Genomic DNA, 20,970 nt, shown 5'->3' with positions numbered 1-20,970 from the left:
TCAGTAATTTATTAAAGCACAAAATGGGAAAACAGGTAATTGTACGAACAACAGAAGTACGACACCAACTGTCCACACGCTCAACAAAGAATATACACAATTTGTAAAGAAGGCAGCAAAGTCCTTTTTATCACATTATAAAAGCAAAACTGGCTTTGGAAGTATAACTCTTTTGGGATTAGAGAAACACTGCAGTCATGCTGGCTGTTGATTGAAAGAAACAAAATTGGTCAACAAAAGTTGACAGTGCTGGCTCAGTGCTGGCCTGGCTCTTTGATCTAACTGTGTTTAATCAATGAAGGAGTTGACCAATTATCGGGGTTTCTACAATTTTTGCAAATGAGTGAAGCTGATTTATGCTGCTAGCACAGTTATACTGTAATAAGTGTAAGCAGAGATTGCTACACCACTGATCCTTCAATTACCTTATTTTTCCTTTGAATATGAGCTTGTTTTGTCATTTTTTAAAATATCTTTTAGAAGTGTGGCTACAACAGTCAGGTGTCATTTACACTGGGTTGCGTATACAATTTGAACCTGACCACCTGTATGTTTGCATTTTTCACCCGCCAGAGCTGGAAGAAGGGAACTAAAAATATAAATATGCTTAGCATTTTTCATCTAGACTTGTGGAGTGTACTGACCTTGGACGGGCACCAGAGTGGCTTTGAGTCTGTATTTTTCAGTCCGGCTTTCACAGTAATACTGACCTTGTGCGGCTCTGAATGTCTCTACGTCTGGTGGAGAAATTGCTGCCAGCTTCATTTCCAACTGAAGCACGACCAAATGCGTTTGTATGACTTCTCAGCACGCTGCTGTCAGACCGAATCCAAACTGAACTGAGCTCCAGAAAAAAAAAAAAAAGAAAAAAATGTGGAAAAACACAATGAGCTGCCGCACTATAAAGCTGAAGCAAAGGTTACACATCCACAGTGGAGAAAGCCATAAAAGAGAGTTTCACGGTGCCTAGCTCACCCTCAGGGGGTTTGTCAGAGAGGGATGGGGGGCGGAGGTGGGGGGACCCATGGCTCGTCTGCTCAGAGAGAGGTGGATATATTTACCAGACAAGCAGGAGTGGAGGTGTGAAATGCCCGCCGGGGGTCACATCAGAGGTGTCTGTGTCTGCTTTTGGGTCGAAAGCAAAGATGGAAAGATTTACAGCAATAGGAGATGAAGATGGAAGGGGCGGGGTTATTGATTCGGAGAACAAAAAAACCTTGTCTTTGAGAAGATATCGCATCTCTGGAGGGAGTCAGACGACGTCTGTTCCGTTTCATAGAAAAGTTTTATGTTTCTTTGTCTGCTTGTTTACCTTTTTTCCCGTTTTCTGTCTGGTTTGACCCATGCGTGTCTCTAGCTACCTGACCAATGATTTCTATGATCCAAGGCTTAGAATAGTTTTCTTCTACTTGAATTATATGGAGGTCAGTTTCTACGATGAAAAGAAACAAAAAAACAGAAAGTGCAGAAGAAAAAAATTAATAGTAACACTATTATTATTACTATCATTATTATTATTATTAGTGGGATACAAAAACTGGGAATACTACAAAACTGTAAAGTATAACATCTCAAAGTTATATTCAAATTTAAAATGTGGACTTTTGGTACTTTATCTAGAATTTATTTATACTGTTTTATTATCTTAATTTTATCTTTTATGTTATTATATTAGCATATTACAATCTTGCCATCATAGTTTTTTTGAGTTTCTATTCAAGATTTGGAGAGAAACTCTGAAACAGAAAGCAGTTTATATTCAGAGCTGGCTACAATTCAGTCAGGGACCTGGTTACCTAAAGCAGATGGATATTTCAGTCTGCACTTATTTCTGGCAGTATGCCGAAAATAAATAAGTGCAGATGGATGTGGTTCAGTCTGAATTCAGTTTGAATCAATACATTATTTGGATTCCTCCATCAGCTGATGCAAAGGTCATCCAAATGACTGTGGCTGTCGTGTAGAGGAAGTCAAATGTTATCCATCATGGAAACCCCGACCACCCGCAGCACCACTTACTGGACAGGCTGTATTCAGCTCTGCAGCCACAGAAAAAGAGATGGAAAATCTGTCCTACTTCATACATTTGTACCTTTTTAAAACTCTTTTCTACTTTGTATTTTTTGTTTGTTTGTTTGTTTTATATAACTTTTTTTCTAATTTGGATTTTGTAAAACTGTGCTTCTCCTTTTGTGTAATATCCATCCATTTTCATATGAGCCTATCCCAGACGAGCCTAAGACGAAACACCAAGTGCACCTTTGACAAGTCACCAGTGTATCGCAGGGCGATTTATAACATTACGATACTGATACGGTATCAATGTATGTCAGAAGTTAGTGTTATTATTTTCCTGATTTAGTAAGAATTTTTTACTTCACATCAACTTCTCTTAGTATCTCTACATGATGACAAAATCTCATAATATCGATAACAGCCTGCTACCCTATGATATTGTTTTAGTCAACTTTATTGATAAGTTAATACCTCATAAAAAGATTCAATGTGATTTTTTGTGAGCAAAACATCTCATTAACATTTTTTCATGCCCCTTAATCAGGTTTTGTTAATCCTATTTTCCTGTCTTTTTGGTAAAAACTGGCTTCTGTAAAATGAGACTTGAAGTACCTTAAACTTTCTAATTTGAATATTACAAAGTGAGTATGAAGCCTTTGATGTTTTAAGGCCTCAGAGCACATCCTGATCACCTCACCATGTCTGATCAAACTGCAGATTGAAGACCAACTCTTCCCTCTTCCATCCTCTTCTAAACCCCCATCACAATTTCTGCATGCCTGCAGGTACAGTCTTTCAAAACACCTTCATCTTTCATCTCTAACATGATGTGGCCAGTAAAAGGTCATAAGAATACGAGATCACAGCTTTGACCTGTCTTTTATCTGCATGATGATGAAATGATAATTATACAACATGAATTATTTGTCAGTGTGGGTCAGTGTTTCACCGTTTCAGATCCTGTTCTTAGTTTTTTCTTGACTGCACCAATATATTTTTGCTAAACATTCAACCATAATGACTTTACCAACCCCTGATATTTTCTGTAGCGTCACCCTTAGAATAAACTACCATGCCGTTTGTATAGTGAAGGGTAGCAATCATTCCAATCCCTAGAAAACGAGTCGTCAAATGGATGATTTGAGAATATAAAAAAAATAAAACACGTTTCTTTCTCCGCCCTAACACGACCATTCAATTGCTACAGATAACCATTTTAAAGCACCAGAGCTTTTCATTGGTAATATCACTGTTCCTCTGAGGCAAGATGAAGGTGTGCCCTTAAAAACATCCATCACAGCTGGCTCTGTGTCTGCCTCCAGCTGTGGCTGTAATGTCTTTTCTCAGTATCAGACACTGAGTCAGACAATCCCATTACAGCTTCCAGCATTAAACCGCACATTCAGGCCAATTTAGGTGAATAACTGCCCACCATCACACTTTAGTCTGCAGATGGGCTTTGGAGACTCCATTTAAAAAGAGAAGAAGGTCTCAATTTATAAAGTGATATAAAATAAGTGAGCAGAGCGGTGGAGGTTTCTGTGGTCTGCTTCAGCTGAAGGTCAAAAATAGAAGCTGCTGACAGCATTCACTTATGATTCAATCACATCGTTTTGAAAGATGCAACATGGATATTTCAAGAAAGAAGCCTGAAGGAGGTTGGATTTACAACGCTGAACATCATGCAGACCAAGAGACCTGTCAGCAGCACTGCAGCAACCTCTGGTTGGCAGGTAAAAATGTGTATTCCATTACCAGTGGCCAAGAGGCTGGGCTCAGTGTTGTTGGCTGTAACTGGGTGCTGCACCAAAAACCTCCTTGTCATTGCTTTGATTGCTAGCAGATAGCTGCATTCACCCATAGTTTCCATGGAAAACCCCCACCTACTTACAAACATTTGCCAACGACTCTCAGACTGGCAATTAATCTTAAAAAAATGTGACCCAAACAGGAAATGGAGATCATTGCTCTACAAACTAAAAGTCGCACCTCTTGATGCAAAACTTTTACAACTGAACGGCCTCAGCTAATAGATCAGGAAACATAAATTTTTCTCTTCTGACCAGTGGTGGCCAACCAGTCTCCTTGGACAGCTTGCTCAAGATATACTGCTTTCAGAAGTCCTGCTTTCTAAAGTCCTTCATCTTTAATCCTTGAGTTGAGCAGAAACTGTACATAAAAGCAACTGTGATGTCAATCATTGGTTAGCAGCCTACAGTGAAGGTTGGAGGAATACACATTTTACTGAGTATGTTTTAACCCTCTCAAGGCAGGCGTTGCAGATTTGCAACAGTTAAAAATTAACAACCTGATTATCCCACATATATATTTTATGAGTTTTATTTACTCAGAAGTACCACTGCAGGACTTGGTTGTGCATTAGCAACAAAAAGTTTAATTTGAGCCTGAGAGGGTTAATAAGCCTAATATGTACATTTTCAGTTTTTCCACATCCATGGAGTTTGCTGCCATGACATGCACATTTAAATTTACAGATCACAGTGGAAAGGCATAAAACCTCCACATGTAGAAATTTTGTAAGTAAAACAAAAATTTTATTTTATGCCTTTAGGATTTTTGAAGGAGTTTTAAATCTAGAGATGCTTTTAAATTAAATATTTTATTTATTTTTACTTTTTTTAGCAGGCTAATGCTGGCATCAACATACTGGCAATAATAGTCAGTTTTACTAAAATAAAAAGCAAGCAATTACTTCATGTTTTATGAACCCCTCCAGTTAGCCCATTGGTGCACAGGTTCTGGCCCCTGGGCTGCATTGTTTGACACCCCTGATCTAAAGAAAACTACATAATCTCACACATGCGCCATCACATGCTCTCTCTTCCCCTCTCTCTTTTTCTGTCTCACCCAAACAATCCAATTATACCATGAAAACATCTCATTATTTTCACCCAGGGAGTCATTCAGACCTGGATAAACACACAAACAAGACCAACAATGAACATCAAAAGCCATCGCTCACTGGTATGTTTTTTCTCCCTGGAGGGGGGTGAGGAATAGAGGTAGTGCTGCCTAGCTTTGAGGCTCTGTTGTAGGGAGGGGGCTAAAGTAAGGGTGGGCGGGGTCACGGGGCGAGCGGCAGGTCTCTCGGAGTTGTCGCCCCAGGCTCGCGATTTCTCAGCGAAAGATTTCCAGGAGCCAAAAATCAATGTTAATCTGAGGCCACCTGGGCATGTAAACAGAGCCATAATGGAACTGTATACACCCACGCACACACACAGAGGTGATACACACCTAACAAAAGAGGAAATGCACAACAAATACAGCTACACACATACAAACAGAGCCCAGGGATCACATGTACTGTAAGACGCCCCCCCCCCCCTTTCCTCATTGCTGCAGGCTACCAGAGACAGTATGACAGGATGAGGCGCAGAGGGACAGAAAGAGCTAAAAAAGACAGTGAACAAGTGAGACAAAGGACAAAGAAAGAGTAAAGTAAAGAAAACCGAGAGGGAATTAGGGAATGTCTAAGAGGAGTGGTGCTCTTGCCTCCAGTATACTTCATTTTCTCAAATCTCATGGGGAACACTTTCTGGACTTACAAGTTTTAAAAAGACATGGTAGAACCACATAGTGATGTGCAATCTAATATTAACCAGAGCTTTAAAAATTCAGCTGGGAGAAGTCCTGATTATTAGAAATTATATTAGTTAGCTTGACTTTATTTACCTTTATTGTAGGGTACAGACATTCACGATGAAACTGCTGATCAAGCTCAGAAGGGCAGAAGTCAGGAGTGATGAGACCAGAGATAGTCAATAAAGTTCAGTGACTTGTTGCAACGACAAGTGAAATAATGTCAGATGAGCAGTTGCTGAGGTACTCATCTCATCCCCGAGCCAAGTGACTGACCTCTGATTGACAACTCACTTTAGTGCCACCTGTAGAGTTCTGACGTCTCAGTCGCCTCTCCAACTATTTCACTGACATAGTGCCAGTTCAGTTGTCTCAAGGCGCTTTATAACGCAAAGCAAAGACCTTACAGCATTAGACCAAGAGGGCCAAGAATCTAAAGATAAGTTTTCACAGGAAGAGACCTCAGGTAGAAGGTTGGGGTTTGAGCCAAAAGAGAAGCAGGAAAGAGAAGCAGAGAGAGACCAGGAACAGCAAACAGGACGACAACACAAACTATAGAAGAGAGTAAAGCTAAAGCTAATGCTATCCGGTTGTTCAGTGATGACGCGACGAATCCTACTTCCGGGTCTAAAGTAGTCTGCGTTTAATATGGCTTTTGTGTTGTTAACATGTTTAATGTTATGTATTTTCTTCTATTTGATCTCAAAAAGCTCCTAAAACAGTCAGTGATCACTGTTGACCTCCCTCGGCTTTTATTACCGCTAATCATTTATTTAAGCTCAGTTTTTAAAACCTTAGGATGTAACTACAGCCCAGCCCATGCAGCAGTATATGAATGACTAACCTCGTATTGTGGATGGATTATCTCAGTTGTTCTCCTGGCTGAAGTTTGGTCCTTTTACAGCATCCTGCCATGCGATTACATTTGTTTCTGACCACCGAGAACACTCACGTTAACTTTTATCAAGTGGAAAAAAAGTTAGCTTGTTTATATTATGCTAACATAGCTGTGTCGCTAGCGGTCACGTAGCACATCATTATATACCAGCTAGCCCAACTTCAGTAACCCTACAAACATCACTGCTGTTTCGTTTTCTGTCTTCATTTATGCTGGAAGTGATAGCAGAGCTGTACGTTTTAATTTGTTTCCAAAACCCCGCAGTCAGGACATGCTATATTTTATTTAGATAGAAGCTAGCGAGCTAACTTCCTGCTAACTTCTAACTCCGTTAAATGTCATAAATTCCGTTTTCATGGATGCCTGGATGTTAAACTCAATTGTTACACCTGGTAGAGCAGAACGCTGATCATTTTATTAAAGCTTTATTCAGCTTGTGGTTGAAGAACATGCCATGACTATAAATCATAAAGGAAACCTTGTGTTACCCAGTTGCTGTCCATGGTGCTGATCGGAAGCTGGAAAGATGCTACAGTTACTTTTGATTACTGTTATACACAGTGTGTGTGTGTGTGTGTGTGTGTGTGTGTGTGTGTGTGTGTGTGTGTGTGTGTGTGTGTTTGCTTGGGTATCTACCCCAGGGCCTGTTACAAAATTGTTACACCTGTCCTGAACCCACACTGGGAGCTGGTTCTACAGGAGAGGGTCCTAATGGCTGAAGCCTCTGCCTGTTTATCTAGCTTTAGAACTACAAGTAAGCCTGCAGTCTGAGAGTGAACTGCTTTACTGGAATAATATCATCTTGTGAGGTCTTTAAGATGTGACAGGACTCAACAACTACGCAGACAGGTTCACAGTCGCTGCGTTGCTTGAATTCTTTGCCAGGAAGCCACAAAAATGAGTTTTGATGACAGACATTGAGAAAAATCAGGTACTGAGCAAAGCCGGGAGGTTTTATTTTCTGTTCTTCTTGGATAACTGTGAAAAATTTCAACCCAGCTCATATTTTTAAGATATTTCAATCCAACATGGTGACTGACTGAGAACACCAGTAAAAAGAATCAGAGGGGACTCTGATTCCCGTGAGACCAACATTTTTTTTGGTCAAACATAATGCCTGAGAGAGCAAGAGAGAGGGAGAGAGAGGGAGAGAGAGAGAGGGAGAGAGAGAGAGAGAGAGAGGGGGAGATTTGATATATGGAATATGGAGAAACCGACAGGTAACATAAAAAGTGAATGAAAGAACAGAGGAAGGTCGGTCCAGATCAGATCCAACCCTCTGGCTAATGTCAAGGCCAGTTACAGTATATTGTTCTACAAATACACACACACACACACAGTGTAGAAGCCTGAGGCTAATGCATTCAACTTCCCTGAATAAAATATTAAGCAAAGCACAGAGGCTCACTAGAGAGACCCAGCTTAAACACAAAGCCACTGGAATCTGACAAACCAATCAGCAAGAGGCTGCATCTTAGGGACCGGCTGCAGACGCAAAGCAGAAGAGGAATTTAAAAAAAGTGTCATCATTACAAGTCAAACTTTACTTATTGTGCTGCTAGTGGTTCAGTAGAGGAATGGTACAAAGCTGTTGGCATTTCATAATCTAAGCATGCTTTGTACTGTGAAGGATTCAAAGACCTTTTCATTATAGTAAATATACATAAGTTGGAATTAATAAGAATTACGGACACTTTAATGCAAAAGAACAGAGCACAAGCGCTTTGGTTAATCATTATATTTTGAAATTTAAACACATGTTCTACACATATATTCTATAATTCACAGCTTTACATGACAATTGTTACTCTAATCTTCTTCATAAAAACTTTATTAATGGTGTTATTTTTTATAGAAATTTGTTGCAGATTGGCTGCGTGGTCTGCCACAGTTATGGAAATTTGTACCTCTCCAAGAAAGGTGGAAAGAAAATGAATATACTAACTTAACCTCCTAGGACCTGGCGTCCACATATGTGGACATCACATTTTGGGTTATTTAGACCAAAATACTCAATTTTGCTCTACAAGGGCCTGATATGCTGCTACTGTTCTATCAAAATTTTAAACAAATATCCTCATATGTGGCTCTTATTTTTCATAAAAACAAAAATAAGGTAAAAACAAAAAAATCTGGTAATTCTTTCTTTTTACATTCATCGGGCCCCAATATGCTCAAATATCAAAGAGAAATTAAAAATGCATGCCGTGGAAGAGTTCGGGTCTTAGGAGGTTAAAGAATATTTTATTCACCTACATCCACTCAGTTTATTTTAGGTCAGAGTAACAGTCTCTACTTTATTTTGATGTCCTTTTGTGCTAGTTTCTGTCCTTTGCTCTCAGCTTCACCACGTGTGCCCAGGAGAGAAGAGTTCGTTGTGTTATTGTAGGGTCTTTACATCACATTAGAAAGCACAGTGAAGCAACTGTTGTTATTATTTGGTGTCAATAAAATCTAAATATATTAATAAAATTGAATTGAATCCATCATTCCTTAAGCAAAGAAACAACAACAATCACTGATAATCTATAATCAGATAATTCAGTTCAGTGCACCAAATCAAAACAACAGTCTACAATATAAAGTTCCTTGGGTAAAGACTGTACAGTACTAGAAAGAAACCCAAATAATCAGATGACCTTTTATGAGAAAGCACTTGGAGATGGTGGAAAGGAAAAACTCCCTTTTAACAGAAAGAAACTCCAGCAGAATCATCTAAAGTCAAAAGATAAACAATTTAGACTGAAATCTGAGCATTTTTGAAAACTCAATCAGCCACTAGAGGTTTAGCTGCTGATTCCAGGAAAATTATTCCTGCCAAGAACACTACAATCAGTCCTGGTCCATTATAAGAAATCCTACATTATTAGTCATAACACATGCATTAAGCAGCGGTACTCACTGGACTGTGGCAGCATAGAAGTGTACACCTTGGGGTCGATGGTCCCCATGGGTGGTGGCAGCAGTGGGTTGGTGAAGCTTCTTAGTGGATGGGTGGGCCGCACACAGGCTGTCGGGATGGTCCGACCGCTCCCACCCTGGGCCTCCTCTGCCGCTGCAGTGGCTGCACCCGGGACTGGGCCTATCGAGGGAAGGTGCTCCCCAGGCGGGGCTGAGGAACCGGGGAGGAGAGGAGCAGTCTGTTGTGTTGGAGGCTGTTGCTGGAGAAGAGGATTGGAGGAGGCATCTGTGGACAAAGCTAAGAATGGGGAAGCAGATAAACGGATGTAGCATGTTAAGCAAGAAGGAGGTAAAAAAAAAAAGATTCAATGCGAGGTTAAGAAGAGATGAGAAATATTAGCGAGGGGAATTTGAGAGAAAAGACAGAATATCCTATTAGCCATTTACGAAGAGCAAAAGAACGGTCAGAGAAAAGACATACTAATCACAACAAGTCTGAGTAACACGGTTATAAATTCTGGAAAGAGATCGTGCTGAATTTTAATTGTGTTCTTTGGCACTACAAGGCAAGTACAATCTAGTAATTGTCCATTATCCTTTAAAAAGCAGACATCCTTACACTCAAGTAGTAATAAATATCACAACGGGCCAGAGGGAACATGTAAATTTGGGCCATAAACTTGTTGAAATTCCACTACTGTGTTGCAGTTACTGTGTTTGTCTTCTCTCACGAAGTTACAGCTTGTCATTTATCCAGTCGTCTTTAAAATTTAATAAATCTCATCTGTATAATTTAACACTTTATTTAAAATGCCAATCTCCTCCTCTGGCATAGAGAAACCCTGCCAGGTCTTAGTTTTATTCTGTTTCTTGTTGAATGTGAAGCTTCATGCTGGTGCTTCTCTGCTGGATGAATTTCTCCACACTGCGAAACCCTGTTTTATCTTGTCAAAGACACATATGAGAGGAAAAAAGGAGAAGAGCTTCTTGTTAAAGGAAAAGACAATAAAAAAAATCTTCAGCGTGCAGAAACTTGACTCTCATGTGTCGTGAGAGATGAAACTCCTGCTTGTGTAACAACAGCCAGTTTGATCAGAGAGAACATTGGAAAGCTGGTTATTGTATGTAGAGCTGCTGTGCGTTCATTAAGCAGCTGAGACAAGAAGGAGAATGTAGAGGGAGAGCCGAGAGAAGGAACGTGAGCGCAGTTAAAGAGTAAAAATGAGAGGGGGAGGAAAAAAGTGACAAGAGGGGACCGAGACATAAAAATAGAAGACTTTCAAAAAGCTCAGAGAGACGATGAGAAGAAACAATAATTTGTGTTTTTCCAAGAATCTAGTTTTGAAGAAAATACATCTGCATTATCTCCAGATTGAAACACAGCATTACCTCCTCTATCAGGAGGAAAGTTGGTAACATTCTCCATAACAATTCACTGCAAAAAATAAAATGGATTTTTAAAATAGTGACTCGCAGGTCTACATGAATACTGAAAACACCAAATGCCTTTAAAGGAAAAACGAATAGCAAGAAACACAATATTCATTTCATTTGGCTAACTCACAGGAATGTAAATGTTATATTAAAAGATGGTTATTTGAGAAACTTCACATTTAGACAATTAGACTGTAGGGAAAATGCTACATATGGCAGTGTTAGAGTAACTGTACGGTGCTGGGATTCAGGCAAAACTGATAACCTGGTTTAAATAACAGAAAATAAACTGCAGTCTCTGTGGTTATATGTTCCGGTAATAAATGGAGACCAGAGCAAGGACACTAAAATAAGAAATGAATGATGGCACTAAAATGTTCTTTACACCCAGGTATCATAACTTCTTTAAAGTAAGAATCTGCTTAACCTTGTATGACATGAGGAAATCTTTAAAAGAACCAAAGTTTATGTGTCAGTACAGCGCAATACAGGGTAACCATGTTTGCCAGGAAGAGCAGACACTTACATTTACTCGCTGCACCTTCAAAGGCCTTGAAAAGATTATGAGTCTGATGTTATCAAATCTTTCAAAGAACTGAGGCATAAAGTCTGAGGCATACATTTTTAATATCTACCACTGAGAACTCTCGTAAGAGGACATCAACATGACTCCCTTACTAAACCCCTCAAAAACACGTGCTGAAATAATGATGGGAAAAAACAAAATAAAAAAACAAAAGCAAGTGGTTCATTTTGTTTTTCCTCACTACTCTTTAATTACTAACATCTGTCCTGTCTCCTTTTCCTCACCTCTAACCAGTGACAGATGGTCTCGAACATCATTAGTGATTGTCCTAACCTTAATCAGAACCCTGTACTATTAGAATATGTCATTTTAAAAATATGCTCCATATACATGTTGTCAATGAGGAAAAAATACAATCAGTTAATCTGATAAATTAAAATAACTATTGTTTTTTTCCCAAAAAAGTGCTTCTACTTGGGTTAGAGTTATGGACATGAATTAGGGTTAGCACCGAGTGAACACACAATGTAAGCCTGGACTAAAAAGAGAGAAAATAGTTACATTTTAACACATGACCAAAATACTGTCATGTGACATGAGATGGTATGGTAATATGAACAAGGTGGGACTATTTCAGCCACACCACGCAGCTTCTGTCATCATGTCCAAGGCTGCATGCATGAAAGGATGTACATAAATTTCCTCCTACAATATTCCAAAAAACTTTGAGACAATGTCATCTACTTGAAAAAGAGGAGAGCTATAAAGTACATAAACATTAAGTTGTTCAGAGCAGAAAGCAGATGAATTGGATCATTTGGATTCAAAGAGCATGCTGGTGTAACCATCGAGATTCGGGAGGATTCAGTGTTTTACCATGCTAATGAATTGACTTAAATTTATCTAAGAAGTTCTACAGGGATCAATGTCTTAGTTTAATTAGCCACATAGCAGCAGAGTCTAAAGCTCCCAGATTGGGTATTGCTACTGTCTATGTTATTTGGGGAACATAGTTGACTCGTTCTGGCCCTAATCTTCTATCTTTTCCTTTATAATCAGCAGAGTCCATTGTTGAATCTCATTGCGTGTACGTCTCTATCGTTTTTCCTTCATTAGCAGCTTTCTCATTATATTTGCCTTTCTCTATCATTAGCTGCCCCACCCGCCTCCACTCTTGTGTGCTTTGCCAGCAGCGATCAACCTTCGTGTTGTGTCAGGCCGTCCACTGACTCTGCCTCTCTGCTGTTGTTATATCACTGATACGAGCCAACCAGGAATTAGCCAATTATTGAATTACTGAATTACTGCTCCCCACCATGCCGTTTACCATTTAGCCCTGCAGCAAACTGAGACTTGAATACAACAGTGAGATAAAGGAAATGAACAGTGGGCAAACAGTTGGAAAAGTTACATGTTTACTTCTATCTATGACAGTTCTACATGCATAACAACAATATTAGCATATACAGATGTAGCAAGTTAATGTGCTTAGTTTTTCTCTCATATTAGTTTGAGAAATCATTAGGCCCCGCCCCCTCACTGCTGCCATTCAAATTTTTACTATTTGATCACCGTTACTTTGGCAAAATATTTATTTTTAAATAAGTATGGCTCTTTGATTTTAATATAACAGATGTCTGTCATACATTCAAACATCTGTAGGTTATCAAAAAAATTTAATAATAATAATAATAACATTTAATGTTTCATGTTTAGTTGACAAGTTCATACCATGAATATATTGTATGTCCATATCTCCTCTTTAGCGTGCGGCACTGAACTAAAATGTGCACGAACATCATCACATATACAGCAATTATGAACGTCTATATGTTTTTTTCAGAAAGATTCCTAACAAATCCAATATATGTTACGCTCATTTCATCATCCTCTTGTAAGTGCGAGATCATGTTGTTGCTTTGGTTCTCCCATGTGTCACATTCAATGTACAACAAAGCAGTTTACCTACAATGTCACTCCCATAAGAACAACAGTAATATTTGTAATATTTTATTTCTAAAATTTGCTTTGTGTCACTGATTAGCTTATACATTTTACATGTCTTAACTAGCAAGATGATCTTTTAGTAATGCAAAAGCCTCTTAGAATGAGGACATCCTCTACATTTGTAAATGTAGACCTGTAATGTCATGACTGCTGGACACCCGAAAGAAGAAATTTGTAATTTGACGGTAAAATAAAATGAACTAGTATTGGTAACCAACAACGTGTTTCTTGGCCTCAGTGTTCAGTTATAAATATACATAGGAAGAAATCTCCTTTGCTGACTGTGCAAACTACAGCAGTTTATGTTGTTGGCACAACATAACATAAAGGTTAATCTAAACATATCACATGGAAATAAGAAAGTGTAGAAAGCAGACATCAGAGTTTTCTTTCACACCTTTTGTTGCCTCCTGGCCACAGAGCTACCTGTTGTCTGAGCAGTGGCAATTTTTTCAGGCTTATTTTTGCTGCAGCACAATTAGAAGTATAGTGATGGCATCAAAGTACCTGGTGTGTATCCTCTGTCCACAGTCAGGCTGGGGAAAGGCATTGGTCTCAGGCTAAACTTGTTGTGAGTGAAGCCACACGAGGGAGAAGGCAGAATCCCAGGATACTGCGAGGAGTCCAGGGTTGGCACCGGGATGGCACTGACCACCGCTGAAACAGAAAGAGCAACAGGGTGAGTGTTCCAGTGGCCCACACTGAAACAGAGACAGTAAACCTGCAGACCACACAGAGATTGCGATTTCACGTTCCACCGATGCCAGTGCCTTTTTTATAAAGCTTATGAAGAACTGATCAGGACCAAAACTCAACGGATTCTTCCTTTGATCGTGCCGCATCTCTCCACCGTCATGAAATCTGGCTCAGCGGTGTTTGTGTAATCTTGCCGGCAAACACGCAGAAGCCGAACAAGCAAACACACAGCACTGATCACATAACTCAACCAGCGAGAGATGAGGCAGCGATACATGAGTCAGAGTGGGAAAACAAACTGTGAGCACCACTGAAACAGATGTATAAAGAAGCAGGCTGATAGCAGTGACAGAGCAGACACGCACAGGAGTCAGCAAACCAGCGACAGAGCCAAACGAGTCAGGGCCACCAATATTAGTCATTGCACAGAAAGTTTTTATGTTTATTTCAGTTTCGTTTTTCAATTTCAGATGTGTGTTTGCTCATTTTAGCTCATGCCTAGTTTGACCATTAATGTTTTCTTAATCTTAATTCTAATACGAGGATATTTGTCAGCGGAAAGAAAGCGTATTTAAAAAATATTGTTTTACTCACAATCATGTGGAAACCTTGGTCTCATTAAAAATGCAGAAACGCCTTCTCATACTTGTTAGGTTTACACATTTTAAAAAGTCAAACTTTAGAGATTTTCTAAAAGTTTTATTTCAATTTTAGTCAGTTTTGCGAGTGGACTTAAAAAATTTTTTTTTTTCTTTTGGTCAATGAAATTTTTTTTTCACACAAAGTTTTGGTGTATGATACGTAGAGCTGCCACCCAGGCAAAAGAAAAATACAAGTGTATCACGTTATAACGTGAAAGGTTTATTGTTCTAACAAGATACTTTTCCTGTTTGTACAATATAATATTTATATTGTACGAACGTGATAATTATGTATATTGTAATAACGTGATATTATGTTGTTCAAACGTGAAAAGTATATTGTTCAAACATGATAGTATATTGTACAAACAGGAAAAGTATCTTGTTAGAACAATAAACCTTTCACGTTATAACGTGATACACTTGTATTTTTCTTTTGCCTGGGTGGCAGCTCTACGCTTCCGTAGTATGATGAAGTTTTAAATGAAAAGTTTTAACTCTTTTACCCTTGTGGTTGCTTATTTGTGTGAGAAAAAACTGAATGTGAGAGTAAAGCTGAGTAGACTGTGACAACACTGACTGAGAAGTTGTTTTAGGATTTGTCCAATTGGATACATGGCACCAATTTATCCTTACTTTAGGGTTATCCTGCTGTATATGTTATAGTGCTGGATAGTTTCAAATGATCTCATTTATCTGTTTCATGGTATCAAGTAGACATTCAGTGAAAGTTATCTTATGTGCAGTCATGTGAGAAAGTCAGTTTACTCTATGCATTCCTGTGAAAAAGGACGAGTATGAGTACCAGCCCAATGCTAATCAAGTGCTAATCACTCACGTAATCAGCAAACGTAAGCATCTGTATAAAAGGAGAAGTTTTTGTCTTTCCATCTTTTCCAGCAAATTCACCCAGAGGTCAGAACTTCCAAGCCTCAGAGAAACTCCAAACAAAACCCAAAATCTACATTTGGGATTCATCAAGAATCAGTTAGCAGGTTAAATAAAGTTAATGACAAACTGAAGAAGACTGAACAAGTATGGCATCATTGGAAGGGTTATCAGGAGAGATGTGTGGCCACAATGAACTACACCTCATACCAACCGTCAAGCACAGTGGTGGAGGGGTGATGATTGGAGCTTGTTCTTGAAGCCACAGGACTCAACCACGAACTCCTCTCTATACCAAAGTATTCACATGTGAGGCAGTGCATCTCACAGTTAAAGCTTAGCACAGTAGGATCACTCAACATGACAATGATCCCAAGTACAGCACAAACTCTTCAACATAATAGCTGGAAAAAAAGGCTCAAATTGCAATATTCTAGTAAAAGCTGAGACTTTAAATTCTGTGATGGGACATTATGAGAATGGCAGAATGTCAAAGAAGCAACGCATAAAGATGAGTGGGCAAAGAGTCCCCCAGAGCAATCAGAGACACTTACAAAGGTCATTTTCTAAGCTAATGAAGCAAAGGGTACTGGAGAGAAACCTGAGACAACTTTTGACATGACTGTAAAGCTGCACAGCACGATTCACATGTTAGAAGACATTACATTTCAGATTCTGAGTATCACAAAAAAGAAACAGCAGCAGAATTCTAATATCATTCTAAACACTGTTATTATTATTATTATTATTATTATTATTGCTGCTATTAACATAAATTTTCTTTTTTCTGTATGAAAACCTGCATTTCAAACTCCACTAACTATCCTGAATCATCCAGGTGTAGTATTTGTAAATCATGACAGCAAAAATAGTTTTTCACCATGTACAGACTGTTCTTTTTCGCAGCTATTCATTAGTTAGGAGACCTGGAAGTTCACTGCACTGAAGAAAAGCAACCAGTGAAGCACTTGCATGTACATATCCATGGTAACCAAAGAGCTATGCCAGCGGACAGAAAGGGAGAAGCGTAAGAAGTACAATCTGTGGTGGAAGAAGTTTTTTATAATGTCACAGTGTTAATGATGTTATCAGCAGCCCTGTAACAGTCCCACCGACTGTAAAGCAGACAGTCAGTCGGAGCCAATAGAGTTCATATTGTGACCTTGAGAGGAAACTGCAGGGACTCAAACTCACTGAGACTGATTACACTGCCTCAGGTCCACACACACACACACACACTGCTTCTCCAAGCTGTTTAGAAGATAAGAGGCACCCGTCAGTGTTTGTTTGTTTTTGTGTGTGTGTGTGTGTGTGTGTGTGTGTGTGTGCACATATTTCTCTCTTTGTCTCTCTCCAGCTGTGTCTTCTTTACGCACCTCCATTCAGGCTGGAGGTGAATTGAGCATTGTGTTTCTGAATATAAATGAATGTTTAATAAGGAAAAAAAAGTGTTCAAAAGAAAACATTTGCAACAGCCCATTTCTGTTTTCTACAAAGATATTTTCAATGTAATACTGAATTAAAGGCTCACCAGCCTGCTGTAAGGAAATCAATCCAAAAAAAGAAAAAAGAAACACGACCCAAGGTTTAACATTTTGTTGTAAACAGTTTTCTCCGTTTTTGTTTTCATCTATGTTTCTCAAAAGTGGATAGATAAAATATCTGGGGAATAACAATGCTTATAAAGATATTTTTCTTACTAGTCATTATAATAATTGTGAAGATTATTAAATTGATATTTTCAACACTTTGTGAAATATACTTATTCGACTTGAATGAGAATAAATTGTGTAAACTGGCATGGAGCTTTTCAGATGGTAGCATGACAAATGAGCAGTGTAACTGTATAGCTGGCGGACTTGCTGAGTTTCAGTCAGTGTAAAAAAAAACCACGGATGGTAAATTACACAGATTCATAAAATATTGAATCAAATGTACTTTTTTCATTACTTTTAATACAGAGTTCTCTTTACCCTCTCAAAGTTATTGGGCGGTGTGCAGGACTTTGCCCAACCAATCTCCGTGTGATTTGTGTTCAACAAGTCCCTGAGGGGGTGTTCTGTGTGGAGCGTTCGGCTCATTGCTACAGACTACTCAGTCCTTGTGCAACCAAAAAGGAGAGCTTGGTATACACTAGGGGCAGACTAGTTCCCAGACAGAGCTGGACATCATCCCTTCACCATGTGTTAAAGATTTTCTGTGTGGAGCTTTCTGATCTGGTGACCTCAGGTGACCTGGCCCTGTTGGCTTTATCAAGTTGTACACTTCCTGCAGGCCAAAATGCCCACTCATGGTTGGGAATGAAGTACTTCCCAAGTCTTGCTGGTCTTTTTTTTTTTTTTTTACAAATAATGGGGAAGTGTATGGGTACCAGTCTATTGTTGTAAGGATAAGAGAGAATACAAGCAGCAGAGATGAGCTTCCTCTGAAGAGGTCCTGAGCGCAGCCTTAAAAGAAGAAGCTTCTGTGGAAGAGTTATACAGTCTTATTGCCACCGGCACAAAGGATTTACTGTGGCGGTCAGTTCTGCATTTCGGGGCAATGAGTTTTTTGCTGCTTTGGTGTATGCAGACAACTTTTTATGAACATTCAGATACAGTTTTCACCGCTGTCAACAACGAGTATCTGGTGTAGTTACACAAAACACTAATCTTATATCAGTGTCGTAAGATTAAGGCAAGAGAGGACTTTTTATCAGGATTAGGTAAACGTAGTGATCTTGGTTAAAATATCATATGGTTGTATATGACACGAGTTGATATGTCTTTTATCTCGTGTCATTGGAACCTCAATTTGCTGAACATTTTGTTGAACAGAAGTCAGCGGGCCCCAGTTGGGCAAAGACTCGAAAAAAGATGATGAAGAAAGATTTATTGCAACTTAGATCTTGAAGGAGGTTGTAAGCCATCAAGGGAATGACTGCCTGGACTGAGAAGTCCTGAAGGCATGAGTAGAAGGATTGCTCCAAAGAATTTGCCAGCACGGGCAGGGAGGGGATTAGAGAGGAGGAAAAGGAGGGATGGTGGAGTTCCAACAGATCTAGGGCTTGCTGTCTGTGAGGCATGTTGGATATCTCAGGAAGCGCAAGGACCAAACTCTTGTGCTAGAAATTTGATTTAAATTAAAAGAATTTAAAAATGTCTTATTATGACTGCAGACAGGCTGCAGTAAACAAAGGAACCGTGTTAGCATTCAAACAAACTACAACCATGACTGAAAACTTTAGCAGGAAAGAAATAAATACAGAATAAAATCAGTGTCAGTGAACATCCAACTGACACGTTCATTATGAAGATAGCTGCAAACTGACAAATGCATTAGGGACATTTGCACATTAAATTAACAAAAAAGGCAATTTGACTGAAATTGTAAATAGCTTTTCAACACACTTTCGGTGTTTGTAATGTCATGCATGACAGTAGTGACTGCACTAGTAGACTTTTTATTTGCTTTGATTGCTTTTTATTTAATGGGGGAAATATTGAGAACATTTAAGTAAATTGTTTGTAATTGATTTGGTGGAACGTGCGTTATTCTTAAACCCCTGCAGGGTCCACACTGTTTCTCTCTTTGTTTATGTCTCTTGCATTTTGCTTAAGCTAAAGGAGCTCCAGGCTTCTTCGATATTTTTCTGTTTCATTTTTTTAAAACCCGGCTGTAACATCTCTGCTCTGCAGACGTCAGATGATCTCTACCTCTACCTGCTGTTTCTGTGTCTTTGTGTCTCCGGTCTGGCTTTCTTCTCTCACTCTCACAGTTTTCTATCAGTTTTATTTGGGTTTCATCTCAGTGTGCTTGTGTCATTGTTGATCAAACTTTTTATCCATTCTTGTCTCTGTTTTTGCTCAATATTTTTCTTTCTGTATGGTTTCTTTATCACTCCTTTTTTATTTCTATTTAATGCCTTTGTGACTTTTACTTTGTTAATTTTACGTGACTTCATGTAACAGCATTTTTTTCATATCCTCTTATGCAAAATTCAGCATTTTGTGATCTCTATCTGTATTTCTGTCTCCTCTTATCTCTGGCCTCCTTCTCACCCTCTTACAAAACCTCCATAAACCTGTAGCTCCCCACCTCACTGCACCAAGCTCATCAATATTCTCCGCCAATAAGTGTATTGACCAGGCTTGCTCATCTCTGGTCGTCCTGCTGCTGTAATGAAACCCTGACTCTGTTTAAATGAGCACACACACACACACCTCCTAAAGCTGCTGATCACAGCCCTGCCATTATCAATACTGTCTGATCGATGCTGGTATTGATGATGGTTTAGTGTAATAACCTCTGGGTTTCAAAGAGGAAGAAGCAGCTGGAGAAGAAAACTGCCCATCTGTCTCTTTTGACAGTTAGAATTCAATTTAAAAATCTTTATTGATGTGTGTTTTTGTGCAGGATTTTCCATCCATCCATCCATTTTCTAGCCCTGATTCAGTATTCAGGTCTGGGTTCCTTGGGGAACAGTCTAAGCAGAGCTCCCTTTTCTCGCCCACCTCCTCCAGTTCCTATCTGCTGCACAACAAAGCCTTTCCAAGTCAGTCAGGAGACACGATCTGTTCAGCGTATCCTGGGTCTGCCCCGGGGTTTCCGACTGGTAAAACTGATACAAAACACCTGGGGTGCGTCCAGGAAGCATCCTGGGTCAGATGCCTGAACCACCTCAACTGTCTCGCTTTGATGTGGAGGAGCAGTAGTTATACTCTAAGCTCCACCTGAAAGTCTCAGCTCCTCAACTTAAGCCCTATTGGAAGTGTCCCCAAGAGCATCATGGACACAGTAAAAACAATTGTGACCACACCTTTTTTCACACCTTGGCTCGTGTGATTAGGTAGAGGATCAATAGGGGTCCATGATCCTCTTGGGAACATTCGCATATGGCTTAAAATCTGGGACTCTCCACCAGAATTCCTTTATAATTACACAGGAAAATGAGAAATAGATACAGTGATTTATTAAAATGTGTAAATATGTAAACACTGGTTCATGCTTTGAAACAGATGCATTTTTATGCTTGAATGATTGATATATCAAAGTGGCTCAAACGAAAAACACCGAGTGGACTGAACATCAGTGAAAAAGCAGCCGATACGCAAAGAAAATCTTCTGAAAGAAAATCATATCTCAAGACCACTTTCAAAAAAATCACAAGAAAGCCTGGTTCCTTGGAAGCAAAATATAAAGAAATGAAGGGTGGCTCAAGAGTTTTGCACAACACTGGAGATTTATTTTTAACTATATGCACTCAAATTTGAAGATAAAGAACTGTTAGCGTGATTTTTGATATACTTTAGGTGTTTAGTGAATTAAATCCAACAAAAATATGCTGCCTATTTAAACAGATTACTAATTGTATTATAAACTAT

The 20,970-nt window shown here is 39.1% G+C and overlaps 1 protein-coding gene across 1 annotated transcript in view; it reads right to left on the bottom strand.

The window, feature by feature from the left end:
* dcc (DCC netrin 1 receptor) overlaps positions 1-20,970 on the bottom strand; it is a 339,139-nt gene that overhangs the window by 19,595 nt on the left and 298,574 nt on the right. The window contains exons 26-27 of the mRNA XM_005725637.1: positions 13,890-14,039; positions 9,417-9,713 (exon numbers count right to left, since the gene is read on the bottom strand). Coding sequence (XP_005725694.1) covers positions 9,417-9,713; positions 13,890-14,039 — 447 coding nt within the window. The remainder of the gene's footprint in view (positions 1-9,416; positions 9,714-13,889; positions 14,040-20,970) is intronic.

The sequence above is a fragment of the Pundamilia nyererei genome, unplaced genomic scaffold (genome assembly GCF_000239375.1).
Source record: "Pundamilia nyererei isolate P.nyererei 1_Seehausen unplaced genomic scaffold, PunNye1.0 scaffold00016, whole genome shotgun sequence".
Taxonomy (NCBI): Eukaryota; Metazoa; Chordata; class Actinopteri; order Cichliformes; family Cichlidae; genus Pundamilia; species Pundamilia nyererei.
This window is presented reverse-complemented; position numbering and strand designations above follow the sequence as displayed.